The sequence below is a fragment of the Erpetoichthys calabaricus genome, chromosome 4, assembly GCF_900747795.2.
Source record: "Erpetoichthys calabaricus chromosome 4, fErpCal1.3, whole genome shotgun sequence".
NCBI lineage: Eukaryota > Metazoa > Chordata > Cladistia > Polypteriformes > Polypteridae > Erpetoichthys > Erpetoichthys calabaricus.
The window spans coordinates 171,424,645-171,439,269 of NC_041397.2; the positions used below are offsets into that span (position 1 = coordinate 171,424,645).

General features: G+C 35.5%; 1 protein-coding gene across 2 annotated transcripts in view; it reads right to left on the reverse strand.

The window, feature by feature from the left end:
- The window catches only part of senp7 (SUMO specific peptidase 7), a 223,897-nt gene that overhangs the window by 78,733 nt on the left and 130,539 nt on the right, over positions 1–14,625 (reverse strand). For both annotated transcript variants that reach the window (XM_051926068.1, XM_051926069.1), the window contains one exon: positions 3,251–3,436. In XM_051926068.1, the coding sequence (XP_051782028.1) occupies positions 3,251–3,436 (186 nt within the window). The remainder of the gene's footprint in view (positions 1–3,250; positions 3,437–14,625) is intronic.

Consider the following 14,625-nt stretch of genomic DNA (forward strand, 5'->3'; position numbering starts at 1 on the left):
CACTGGTAGCGATTTAGGTAGTGAACACTTCGATGTTTATGAATGTTTCAACTCTGACAACGTGGACACAAAGTTATTAATGAAAGCTGTTGTATCTTTACAACGGTTGACAAACGCAATATGTAACTTGAATACAACACATCCTCTAAATACGAACCTGATTGAAAGAAATAATGATAATCAAATCCTTACAAAACAATTACACTGACAATAATGTTACGTTATTTTTAAAATGTTTCCTTTTCTTATTCATAACTTCTTTAACACACTACTACTCCTCTGCGAAGCATGGGTATTTTGCTAGTTAATATATAAAAGGGACCATACATGCAATGAGTGATATTTTGTACTTAAACAACTGGGTAAGCCTCATGCTTTTATTGTCAAACAGATTTTTGAAACACAGTGAAGTTTTCCTTTAGTAAGACTAGGGGGTTCTGCTCCCTGCTCATTTCGCTTGCCAAACCCTGGGCAGGCGCTACGCGCTAGCCACTTCGCTGCTCTGCCACTCGCATATGGGGAAGCGGATGTACAATTTAAACAGATTGTTATTTTCATGGGAATTGTTACATATGCACAATAGAACTATTTTACATTACAGAGAGTAATTAACCATAGTAAAAAAAAAAAAAAAAAATAGTAAAACATAACAAATTGAAAGAAAATTATGTTTCATGATGCGTTAGAGGTATTCATTGTGTTATATGTTTTTGCTCTGTTTGGCCTTGAAATTAACACGCACATACTTTTTAAACTTACACTTTTACTGTAAAACTTCAGTAAAAACAATATTTGGAATTAACTTTTCGTCAATATCGCACTGAATTTTGATTCCATGTTTGGACTAACATCGTGACAACGCAACGTATAACTGCCCGTGAGTGAATATTGTTTCTTTCTCTCTAATAAATAAACTGACTTTTTCGAATGTTTGTCCCTGTGATTTGTTAATTGTCATAGCAAAAGCTATTCGAAAGGGAAACTGTAAACGTTTTAATACAAATGGCATATCAAGATCTCCTTTGGTGTCTAATGTTATCCACAGAATATTTACATGTCAGAATTGTTCGACCAATTTTGAATACAACTAATCTTGTCCTATTGCATAGCCCATCACCCATACATAAATTGCACAACATCATTACGATACAACCTTCTTTCAACAGTAATTTGGCCAGTGGAAGACCGGACGGTGTTAACGGTTGTAGATATTATATGGGATATTGTAAGTTGATGTTTTCATCTTCTGCAACATTACCACCAACTGTTTGAGCAGTCTATTGATATGCATTCAACCAATTTGCCGTGTAACCGATCAACAATTTTCATGTTAATTCATTTGACTTCGTTTCTCTGTGCTAGGATTGCCAGTGTACTGATTTCTTCTGTTGATAACCTTTCGGGATGAAAATCTTCAATAAGATTTGCACATAATAAGTCTTCTTTTATTGGGAACTTAAAGTGAGGAAAACACAAAAATTTATAAGAGCTGAGAGCGCAGGAACTGTATCTGACAAAAGCATTCACAGGAATAAAAGGTGGGCATGGGCCGTTAACCGGAAACAGTTGAGAGGAGGACAGGACTTGAAAAAATCTCTTGGCAATAGTCTCATCTCGCATGACTTGGAAAAAAATCTCTTGGCAATAGACACAAATTTTCATAATAATAAGTCAGATTCTAAAAATGATTGCACCCCAAACATCAGTACTTGGTGGAGCCTCCTCTGGTGAGAATGACAGCATTCAGCCTCTTTCTGTAGTGTTTAACAAGGCTGGAAAACTCTTGTTTGGTGGGGGGTGGGATCACGGACCATTCTTCCATGCAGAACATTTCCAACTCAGAGATTCTTAGGTTTTCTCCTGTGAACTATTCTCTTCAATTGAGACCACATATTTTCAAATAGATTGAAATCTGGAGACTGACAGAGGCATCGCACAACCTTGATTCTGTTTCTGCAATCATTCATTGTTGATTTTGATGTGTGCTTTAGATCATTGTCTTGTTGGAAGACCCAATACGTCCAAGTTACAGCCTTCTCACAGAGGGCAACCAGATATTTGGCTAAAATGTTCTGGTATTTAATGGAATTTATTATGCCATTGACCTTAACAAGAGCCACTGGAAAATGCAGCAAAAACAACCCCAAAGTATCAGAGCCACCACCACATTGAGCTGAAATGCTCAATTTTTGTTTTATCTGACCACAACACATGACTCCTAGTTGTATCTCCAATTTTACTTGGCAAAGTTGAGACACTGGGATTTGTGTCTTGTGCTCAGGAGAGGCTTCTTTTGTGCCACTCGGCCATAAAGCTTCTGGTCATGGAGGTGTTGTCTCAATAAACTTTTTGCCTCTCTTGGCATCCTCGTCACTCTGTTTCAGGAGCAATTAAAATGAGTACCCTTTCTGGCAAATGTTTAACACTTCCATAGGTCCATGCTTTTCAAAATTCTTTATACTGGCCCCGATTGTGCTTACAGGTAATTTCAATTGAATACCTATTTTTTTTTTGTAGCTATTCCCCAATCTATGCAGCTCAACAACTTTTTTTCTCATTTGAGTTGACAGCTCTTTGGTTTTAGCCATGATGATCGATGACAAAAGGATTTTACCTGTGTATTACCTCATATTGAAACAGAAAATGGCCATAGATAGCAGTCCCTAGTCACCAAATGTTCCTAGACACTAAAAGTGTAACTCCTTTCCTCCTATATTTGCTCTTAGAAAAGTGACATTTGTCAATCTTTTATTTCTTTTTCTATTACTTTACCTCAAGCTGTATAAGAAAAAATTGAGAATTTGATGCTGTTTATGAAAATGGCTTTTCATTTCAGCTAGTGGGAAATGCGGCCAGTGTGTGCAGCTCCCCAGGCATTTAACTAACTTGTAAAGGGGATCCATTTTGCTCTTGGAAAAGCAAGAGAGGAAAATATACAAAATATACAAGTTGAAGTGACCTCTTCCAATTTAACTTTGAAACAGCAAAACTAATCCGTAATTAAAGTCACATATAATGTTTCTCCATTTTTAAGATAGACAAGTTGAAAAATTCTCCAGTGCTTTACAATGGAAAATTAAAAAAATTTGTACAGCAAACTCTATTTGAGATATCTCAACAAAACAAACTTTCGGGACAAGTTTCCTTGAAGAGTAAGTGTGCCAAATGCAATTTATGTAGGCTCTGTCTAATTGTCTGTCTGAACTTAATGAGACTGATTTATCTTTATGTTTGAAAGAAATTTTCTTACATGGTTGCTGCACTGGATATACTGCTGACAATTCTTTTTGAATTAGCTGTGCCTGAGCTTCCGAAACCCAAAGACAGATAACAGACTGCATCTCCTTTTTGTGTTCTGATGATTTGTAAGTCCATGTACCATATTTCTTAAGTTGAGAAGTCACCACTGATAAAGAAATGCAACCATCCTGAGAATCTAAAAAAAAAAAAAAAAAAATCTTTTCAGCATGAACAAAAAAAAAAAAAACCACAAAAACTAAAATAGTTAATGGAATCAAATGACATCATAACATACAAAAAAATCTGCAGCCTCATTTATAAAACTACTGTACACTGTTAACAGAGTTGGGCTTATATTCAATGGATATGATCTTAAGGGAAAATTGATTAAAAAACCTGAGATTTATAAAACCTGAAATTGATGTGGAAATTAGTGATTTAAGTTATCAAACAAAAAAAATGGAAAGTCTATGTGACTGCAGTCAAACATGATGCAGGACTCTTGCAAGGTTAGCTTGGCTTCAACCAGCTCCATTTTCATTTAACCATCTTATTTTCATTGTCTTTTTAATCATTGGTTTCTTTCTGTAATCTTCTCACAAAATCTACATGTATTGTCCTTCAACACTAATATCAAACATGCTTCACTTTGCTCCTATATCAAATAATGTATAAATTACAGTGTTCATAAAAAGTATTCTTTTCCCTTGGAAATTTTCAAATATTGTAAGAATACAAAATTGAATCACTGTGCATTAAATTTACCTTTTTAAACACTGATCAACAGAAAAAGATTCTTTAATGTCAAAGTGAAAACAGATCTCTGTAAAGTGATCTAAATTAATTATAAATACAAAGGACGATTAAAAAGTTTCCACACTTTTATATTTTTGTTGGAAACAGTGAAGGTGGGAGGAGTAGTATTTGGGCATTTAAAAGTTGTACGACGCTGGGAAAATTGCATCGCAAACGAAGGTGACTATGTAGAGAAGTGATGTCATTTGTTTTTGAAATTCTTAATACACAGAGTTAAAAAAAAAAAAGTTCAGAAACTTTTTGAAAATCCCTCTTACAAAACACAAATAAGTGATCACATAACTACTCACCTCCTTTAATACAACACACCTAAATCACTACTAGTGTAGCCCACTGCTTTTTGAAGTAAAGTAATTAGTTAAATGTCTATAGTTGAGATGTAGTATAAATGCACCTGTACCTGGATGGTCTAACCTGTGGTGATTCGGTATTGTGGCCTAACCCAACAGTTCTCAACTTTTTTGGTATGGGGACCCAGTTTTGTCTATCTTTGTTGGTTGGAAAAATATTTCAACACATTGGTATTTATTACTGAATCAAATTTATGTCCATTTGTCTTTCTAATAAATTACCTGGACTTGTCCAATTTTCAACAAGCTTGTCAAAATTGGGTAAGTGAAGAGAATGCAGACAGAAAATGTTTTAATTTGCTGGCAGCTGACTCATTAAGAACTTTGGTGCATATATTTATTGCATAAGATAAGATGAGCCATTCTGCAGTAGTGTGAGCTTTCTTATATTTGTCAATTAGTGTGCAAGGAAACAATCACCTGATTGCCTGATGGCTTATTGTACAAACATGCTACATTTATGAAACCTCAAGATTTTCATTTTTGTCATTTAAAAAACTGATTTACCCCTATATCTAACATGCTTTATTTTCAAATTTCTTTATAGCTGAAGGTTTTATGCTTTCGTTACATTTCATGGTAAAAGAAAATCTAGGTTGTATATTGTTTTAACATCCCTCTTTGATTCAGGTTTTTGGTATGAATCCTGTGAGGGTAATACAGAACTGGAAGAGCCTGAATTAGGTGATTCAGCAGGGCATTTGGGGAACTTGTGTGTGTTTACTGGCTTTCTTAATGAAGTGTGCAGTGTATAACAAGGTGTCAACTGCTCAACAGGACAAGTGTCAGTTGTTTCATATCCCCAGAATGCAAGATTAAAATGTCCTTTTCACTAAGCACAGAACTGAAATCTGTAATCAGTAGCCCCTAAAACGTTTAACAAAAAAAAAAAAGGGTTGGTTTCGTCCGTTTATAGGAGATGGACGTCTGAAGCAGAGCTCCGCTAGCAGCGGCTTTATTTTCCCACGTATTTCATATTATTTAGAGGTATCCTGTATTTAACCCGACCAAGGAACTTCCACTACAATATACAAGCATGAGTAACAAGAAGAAAAGTCAGAAAGAACCAGAAAAAAAAACTTAAAGCTGAATCAAAGTCCAGACAGACTTCCGGCCTGAGTGCAAGTGTAAGGTATGGCCTCACGGAGACTGACCTGGAACAGGCAGAAGAGTGCGCAGAATTCCTGGGACCCCGCTCCATTGTATCGTCTCCAGTCGAGAGTGAAAATGGGAGCGAAGGCGCAAGTGATACAGGTCGCGAGGGATCGCCGATTTCTGAGGATCATTCGAGACTAGAAAGGGCTCTGCAGGACGTGCTCTCATCTACTCATCGCGAGCCTGTAACAGGAGCTGCATTTTCACTTGCGGAGCACGAAAGCCGAAGCGAACTGTCCGAACTGAAAGACATGATCGCTACACAGTCAACTGCCATGGTTACGGCCATGAAGGAGCTTAAGAATGAGCTTAAGAAAGATAACACAAATGATCTTAAGAAGGTGGCCATTGAGCTCAAGAAGGTAAACAAAGATAAGGAAACGCGTTTATTTAAACGTTTTGACGTGAACTTTAAAGCTATGTTGGAGAAATTAGTGGAACACATTGAAGAAACTAATTCCAAACTGAAAAGGCTTGATGATCATATTAATGATGTTTCAGATCAGCTGGAAGACGTTAAGCAGGGACTCACGGCTCGAGTGGAAACAGCGGAACAACTGGCATCTAACGCCGATGAAAAAGCCACAGCTGCGAACTCGGAATGCAAAAAACTTGGAGACAGACTTGCAGCCCTGGAGGATGGGTGCAGAAGAAATAATATAAGAATTGAGGGTATACCTGAGAAACGAGAAAGCTCAAGCCCAGTGAAATTTGCAGTAGAATTACTGTCTAAAATAATTGGAGATGACTTTAAACTCGACAATGAGATAGCCACGGCTTATCGCACAAAGATACCAAGCGCCTTTAAACCTAGGTCTTTTATTGTCCGCTTCGAGCGACTAAGATGTAAGCTTGATGTGATGGCACTTCTCAGACACAAGCAAGAGATTATATTCGAAAATAATCTTATTCGTATTTTTCCCGACTTCTCACCATCAACAGCTGCAAAACGCAGATCCTACATCGACATTAAAAGGATGCTACGGGAAGCCGATATCAAATACAGCCTCTTGTATCCTGCCAAACTGAAAGTGGAAGTTCAAGATCGACATTATATTTTCTTCAGCAAAGAAGAAGCTGAAAAAGAATTAAAGAAGCTGTTTCCGACACTTTTTTGAAAGTTAATTAAAGAGCCGTATTCTATCAAGGCACGGGAAGGACCTATGATCTGATCGCTGGATCCATGTTTAAAGAGACTGGTATTATAATTATACATCCCTTATTTTCTTTTTTTTTTTTTATCTGGACTTTATATGTTATATGTTTATGTTTTAATCAGAGTTATAGAGTTATAGACGTGAGTGTGAAAATGTGGAAGTGATTAAAGTAGGATTTGTTTTATTTTTATTTATTTATTTATTTATTTATTTTACTATACCTTAAAGTAGACTGTTTAACTTCATACCCTTGGTTTATTGCTTGTTCTACTATTTATATAATTACCATTATACTATTACAGTAGGAATTACCAGGTTTATCCTAGACTAGTTTTTAAAATCATTCCCAGGGTTGTTTTTTTTTTTTAAATCTTAATATCTTAACTTAAAAGCGCTGAAGATTATTTCAAGCTTAAATATTGTTAATGAGAACATTTTCGGCAGATAGTATTAAGAATTTAACTGCAAAAGATATCTCTGTTTTAATTCTGTAACGCCGCTGCAGGGTGGGGTTTGTTTTGTTTTGGACGTGCTCTGTCTCTACGTATGTCAGAGGACTGGAACATCGCGAAGTGGGATCTAGCCTCATGTGGGGAGGCAAAATGGGGGGGTGGGGGGATAAAGGGGGGAGAGAAGGAGAGCAGGTTATATCTAATCTATTCTTGTAATCCTTATAATTATAAATATCAATGCAACAATAGGCTAAAATGCAACAACTCATGGGGAATCTTGAAACTAAGATTAAAACTGCCATATTACCAATTAAAACTATAAATGACATTAAAAACTCAGAATCAATGTCTCCATGATGGGACAGTTAACTTTGTGAGCTGGAATGTTAAAGGCCTGAATCACGAATTAAAGAGAAAGAAAGTATGCTCTCACCTAACAGGCTTAAACGCTAAAATAGTATTTCTACAGGAGACCCACTTACTAACCAAGGATCAGTTCAGATTACAAAAAGACTGGACTGGCCAAATGTTCCATTCTAGCTTTATAAAGAAAACTAGAGGGGTGGGAATTCTCATACATAGAACAGTTCCATTTGTAGCATCAGAGGTAGTGTCGGACCCTGAAGGGAGATATGTGATGGTCATGGGCAACTTATATAACAGTAAAATGATTTTGATAAATGTTTATGCACCCAATGTTGATGATAAGGAATTCATGCAAAATCTATTTGCATCCATTCCCAATGTGAACACTCATAAAATTATTATGGCTGGGGACTTTAATTGTGTTTTAAATCCACTCTTAGATAGGACTCCTGTGACAGGGGGGACGACATCTAATACTGCAAAGATAATTACACAGTTTTTAAATGATCACAACTTATCAGACCCCTGGAGGTTTCTTAACCCAAACTCAAGAACATATTCGTTCTACTCACCAGTACATTATAGCTACTCAAGAATTGATTATTTTTTTTATAGATAATAATTTCCTGCCTACAATTAAATCATGCAAATATGACGCAATTGTTATCTCTGACCATGCCCCTCTAGTCTTGGAGCTAAAATCATTAAGCCCCTCAAACTCACCTCGCAGATGGCGTCTTAACCCTCTTTTATTGGCAGACGAGAACTGCACAGAATTTATATCCAAACAAATCAGCTTCTTCCTAGAGACAAACACGTCCACAGAGGTTTCTGCAGGAACACTCTGGGAAACTCTAAAGGCATTCTTAAGAGGCCAGATTATTTCATATCTTTCCCATAGAAATAAATTAGAAACCAAGAAAGTGTCAGAGCTAAGAAATGAAATTACTAGAATAGATGAAGAACAAGCCAGGCGTCCAAGTGAAGCTCTTCACAGGAAAAGGCAGGCCCTGCATACAGAACTTAACATCTTAACAACTAAAGAAACTGAACAACTTATTTATAAGTCTAGACAGCATTACTATGAACACGGAGAAAAAGCTAATAAGCTTTTAGCTCAACAAATTCATAAACAAGAAGTTCACAATGCAATACCAGTAATCACCAACAAGAATGGAGAAGAAATCATCGACCATAATAAAATAATGCACACATTTAGAGATTACTATAAGTCTTTATATTCCACTGAGCCCAAAGAAGACAACACGCAATCTAATGCATTTCTGGATAATTCACAAATACCACAAATAGATGCTTTAAGTGCTGAGGAACTGGATAAACCTCTAACGCTAACAGAATTACTAGACGCTATAAAGTCACTACAAAGCGGGAAATCATCAGGCCCTGATGGTTACCCCGTAGAGTTTTATAAGAAATTCTCCACTCAGCTAGCTCCACTCTTATTGGTAACATTTACAGAAGCTAAAGACCACCAAATACTACCTCAAACATTTCGACAAGCATTAATCACCGTCTTTCCTAAACAAAATAAGGACTTGTTACAATGTGCATCATATAGACCAATTTCACTCCTGAATAATGATGTTAAGATACTCTCAAAAATCCTAGCTAGAAGGATGGAGAAAGTGCTGCCCTCGGTAATATCACAAGATCAAACTGGATTTATTAAAGGCCGACATCTATCTTCAAATCTCCGACGCTTGTTTAATGTCATATATTCACCAGCAAAATCAAACACCCCAGAGATATTACTATCATTAGACGCAGAAAAGGCATTTGACATGATCGAATGGAATTACCTTTTCACTGCATTGGAGAAATTTGGGTTTGGCCCGAATATTTGTGCGTGGATCAAACTACTGTATACCAGTCCAGAAGCTTCAGTTTGTATTAATAACATTTGCTCAGACTACTTTAAACTAGAACGTGGTACCAGACAAGGATGTCCCTTGTCGCCACTGTTGTTTGCAATCGCTATTGAACCACTGGTGGTTCACTGCCGAAATTCTTATCAGATAAAGGGGATTGTCAGAGAAGGACTGGAACAGAAAATTTCTCTATATGCAGATGATATGGTCTTATATATATCGGACCCAGAAAACACTGTCCCTGCTGTTTTAACAGCACTAACAGAATTTCAAAAGATATCTGGTCTTAGAATTAATCTGAATAAAAGTATACTCTTTCCAGTGAACTCACAAGCATATAATATTAAATTAGACACCCTACCTTTTACCATAGCAGATCAGTTTAAATACCTAGGGGTAAATATCACAACATAAAGCTCTTTATCAACAAAATTTTGGCGTCTGTATGGAAAAAATTAAGCAAGACTTGCATAGATGGTCAACCCTTCATCTCACTCTAGCCGGAAGAATTAACATTGTTAAGATGAATATCCTTCCTAAACTTCTCTTTTTATTTCAAAACATTTCAATATATATCAATAAATCGTTTTTTAAACAGTTAGATTCAATAATAACCTCATTCATTTGGAACTCAAAACACCCACGTATCCGAAGAGCGACCCTACAAAGACCTCAGGCAGAAGGTGGCATGGCTTTACCTAATTTTCAGTTTTATTACTGGGTAGCAAACATACTAGCCATAAAAACCTGGACACAAATAAATGCACATACACAGGCTTGGTCTGCAATAGAAGTAAAATCCTGTAGTACTTCTTTATATTCCCTGCTCTGCTCTCCAATAAATGAAAGTTATCGCAAATATACTAATAACCCAATTGTGCTTTACTCACTCAGAATATGGAACCAAATTAGGAAGCATTTTAAGATGGAAAATCTTTTATCAGTGGCACCTCTGCAAGAGAACCACCTCTTTCAACCTTCGCAAGTATATCCAGTTTTTAATACCTGGAAAAGTTTTGGGATTAAAATGCTCAGAGATCTTTATATAGACAACATATTTACATCTTTTGAACAATTACGCTCAAAATTTAACCTCCCAGCTACACATTTCTTTTACTATCTTCAAATTAGAAATTTTGTTAAACAGAAATTGCCCGATTTCCCCCACCTTGCACCCTCCACAATGCTGGAAAAAATACTGCTCAATTCCGAGGAAACAAACACTATTTCCACAATATATAAAATCTTATTAGAGTCCCTACCTTTCAAAGATCCAAGAGGACATTGGGAAGAAGATCTCTTAATCAATATATCAGAAAAGGAGTGGAAGGTAGCAAAGCAGAGAATTCACTCGAGTTCTATATGCGCAAAGCATAGAATTATTCAACTAAAAATTATATATCGAGCTCATCTGTCTCGCTTAAAACTGTCCAAAATGTTTCCAGGCCAGGATCCAACCTGCAAGCGCTGCAACCAAGCTCCTGCCTCACTGGGTCACATGTTCTGGGCCTGCACCAAACTAACATCATTTTGGACAAAAATTTTTAAGTGCCTCTCAGACAGCCTTAGTATCACAATCCCTCCTAACCCACTAACAGCTGTGTTTGGTGTCCTTCCAGATGGACTGGAATTGGAGAAGGACAAGCAAACGGTGATTGCATTCACTACACTCTTGGCACGCAGACTTATTTTGTTAAATTGGAAGAATCCTAATTCTCCTCTTATAAGTCAGTGGGAAACCGATGTTTTATATTATTTGAAATTGGAAAAAATCAAATTTTCAGTTAGAGGATCTGTACAAAATTTTTTCAAAACATGGCAGGATTTAATCAATATTATTTTAGAATAAGAGAAATAACTATCATTGCATTTAACTCCCTTCTCCATCTCTTATTTATATAGATATTTACTTCTCCCCTTCTTTTGTCTAATGTTGCCTTATTAAAAAGCTTAAAGAAATTTTCCTTTAGCTAAGCTCTCCTTCTCAGGGGTGGGGTTTGATTTGTTTTCAAATTTGTTGGGTTATAAATTGATCTGTTTGTATGGAATGATTACAATGAAAATTAATAAAATAAAAATATTAAAAAAAAAAAAAAAGCTGATTTTTTTTTTTTTTTTTTTAATTTAAGATGACAACCCATCTGGAGAATCAAGAATCCCATGGGTTGCTTAACAAAGGCCAAACCTAAACAATGAAGATACAGAGAATCTTCATCTCTCTTAAAAGATAACTGAAAAGCACAAGCAAGGGGATAGACTAAAGAAATACTCAATCCACACAATATCCCTACAGTTAAATTACCCATTAAGAATTGAAAAATGTATATAGCACAGATGTATATTTCTCTAGAACAGTCTCTCCACAAAAACGTATTAATTGTGCAAGAAGTCGAACAGTGAGGAAAACCATCAAGAGACCTATAACTCTGAAAGAGTTGTAAGCTAGCGTTTGGAAAGATTGTGCATTAAGTCAACTGAAAGAAGGTTTAAGATTCTATGGTTTGATGCAACCAAAATGTTACCTTTTTGCTATCACACTAAATGGTATTTTTAGGCCAAACACTGTATATTACCAAAAGCATAACATCCCTACCATGAACCATGGTGGTTGCAGCATAATGCCGTGGGTTGCCTCTCTGCAGGAGGGCTGAAAGCATGTGAGGGTAGAGGGTAAAACAAGTTAAACAATGTAAACATTACGCAACATCCAGGTGCATTTGGCAACTGATATGGAGCATTTCACATTTTTTTGTTACTTTGTCTAAAAGTCAGTTTTACATTTTTGTTTATGAAATAGTTTTGTAACAATGAGTCATATTCAAAAGTAACAGAGATAATAGAATGCAATTACATGTGTTCGTAGGCTATATTACCTATGTGCTTTTAAACAGCAGTTTACAATGGAGTTAAAACTGGGGCATAAATAGGTTTGTTGTGGCTTTGTAGCTTTCTTACATAGCCAACATCATTCCAAGTGATCTGAAAATGGCTTTGATGTGTGTGTTAGTGGTTGGTCTGTTGATTAATTGTAGTTGAATTTTCTTAAACTTAACATTTTTCAAAGTATACCCAAATAGAGTAGTATTTAATAATCAGCAAATTAAAAATATCTATTAATATAAGTTAACCAATAGTAGCACAAAAATCAGTTTCAATATTAACCTAAAAAAGTAACTGAAATAAATTCCCCTTGTAGCTTTTAATATTAGTTAAACACAGTAATATATTAAAATTATATAAATAAGTAATAAGGAACAGATTTATTTTTTAACAAAACTATGAATGGTAAATGATAGGCAAGAAGATCAACAGCTTGTCGCATTTGTTCATTTATATCTAGGACTGAAAGATCAGAGGCTAGGAGTCAGTGATCAGGAACTTAAGTCACAGATAATACTGTTCAATAAATAAAGTCTTAAATATGCTTATATAATTGCTTTCATCTTCCATTTACTTCAAGAGAAGAAATATTTTGTATGTTAATGTTCTGGAATGGAAAGCCAGAATCAAGAACTCAATCCAACTGAGAATTTGTGGCTAGACTTCAAAAGGGCTGTTCACTCACGATCATCATGCAACATAACAGTTTAAACACTTTTGCAAAGAAGAATAGGGAAAAATGGCAGTATCCAAATATGCAAAGCTGTCAGAAAACTGTGCACACATACTCAAAGCTGTAATTACCACCAAAGGTGCATCTATTAAATATAGACTTGAAGGAGGTAAATACTTAATTAGTATTTACTCAATTATTTTGTAGTCCGTATCTGTAAAAATGTAGACCACTTTGAGAGATCTGGTTTCACTTTAACATTAAAGAGCATTGCTGTTGAATCACTGTCAAAAAATACAGATTAGATTAGATAAACAGTATTAATCCCATGGGGAAATTCAAATGCATACAGAAACAGAAACATAAAAAACAAGAATACAGACTCAAAGAACATGTAATACATCCAATCAAACAATCAGTAAATAAATAAAAATAAACTTAATCTTAATTAAATCCACTGTGATTAAGTGTTGTTTAATAATGAATCACAAATACTCTCAAGGGATGAATATTTTTTTATAGGCGCTGGAATTATTTTTACTAATTTTATGAATTTGTCTCTGTTACTATGTAATATAATCTTTTCCAGCTTTTTTTTTCTTTTCTATACACTGCCATTATCCTTCAGTTTCATTTGCTCAGATGCTTCTCCTGCTTGACAAAAAGACTAGCTAACAACTGTAGTAACACTAAGCTCTACAATAAGTTAGCTACAATAATTTCACAAGCAACACACCAAGGTGCTTAATACTCTCTTTTACATTAGTGCTTTTTGTCTGACTTATATTAAACAAAACTGTTTAATCTCTAAGGTCTTTCATGTTAAAATACTGTATATGCTATACTATGCTTTGCTTTGTAGTATGCTGAAATACTAGATTGATGGCCTCTGCAGGGTTTTATGATTATGGTTCTGTATTATTGACTGTTGTGACAGGGCATATTTGAAGTTGTGTTTTGCAATAAATTTCCTATATCATGATAGTTTTAAGATTAAGCTTATTGACTGAACTGAGAAATATTTTATGCCAACTTAAAAATAGTTCTAAAAAAGGAACAATTTAGAAGAATTTCAGAATTAAAATCACTTCTTAAAATTAAACATATTCTTACAATAATACTGGAAACCTTTGCTTAATAAAGAACTACTGCCTTACATCTTGAGAGTGGTTTTACTTCCTGGTCAAGCTTCTTGCCTTGTGTGAAGTTTGCCCATTTTTTCAGCATGGTTGTTTTCTTCTTCTCGGACTCTGGATTCCTCTCACATTCCAAACACATGCAAGTTAGCCGAACTGGTGACTCTAAAATTGGCCCAGTATAAGTGACCATGGGTGAAGGCATGATTGTGCCCTGCTATAAAGTGAGGTGGGACAAACCAAAGTCCATGCAAGCCTGTACTAGACAATTATGCAGCTATGGTGTACAAAGAAAATATACTCAGTAGCCACTTTATTAGGTAAAACTATTCAGTACTAGATGGGATCTCATTTGTCTCCAGAAAAGCCTGATTCATTAAGGCTTGTATTTAACTACAGTAAGTAGGGGAAACATTCCTTAAGGATTTGGCTTCATGCTGACTCGATAGCATTATGCAGTATCAGCATTTTTTTTTTTTACCTAGACATCATGTTGCAAAACATTATCCAC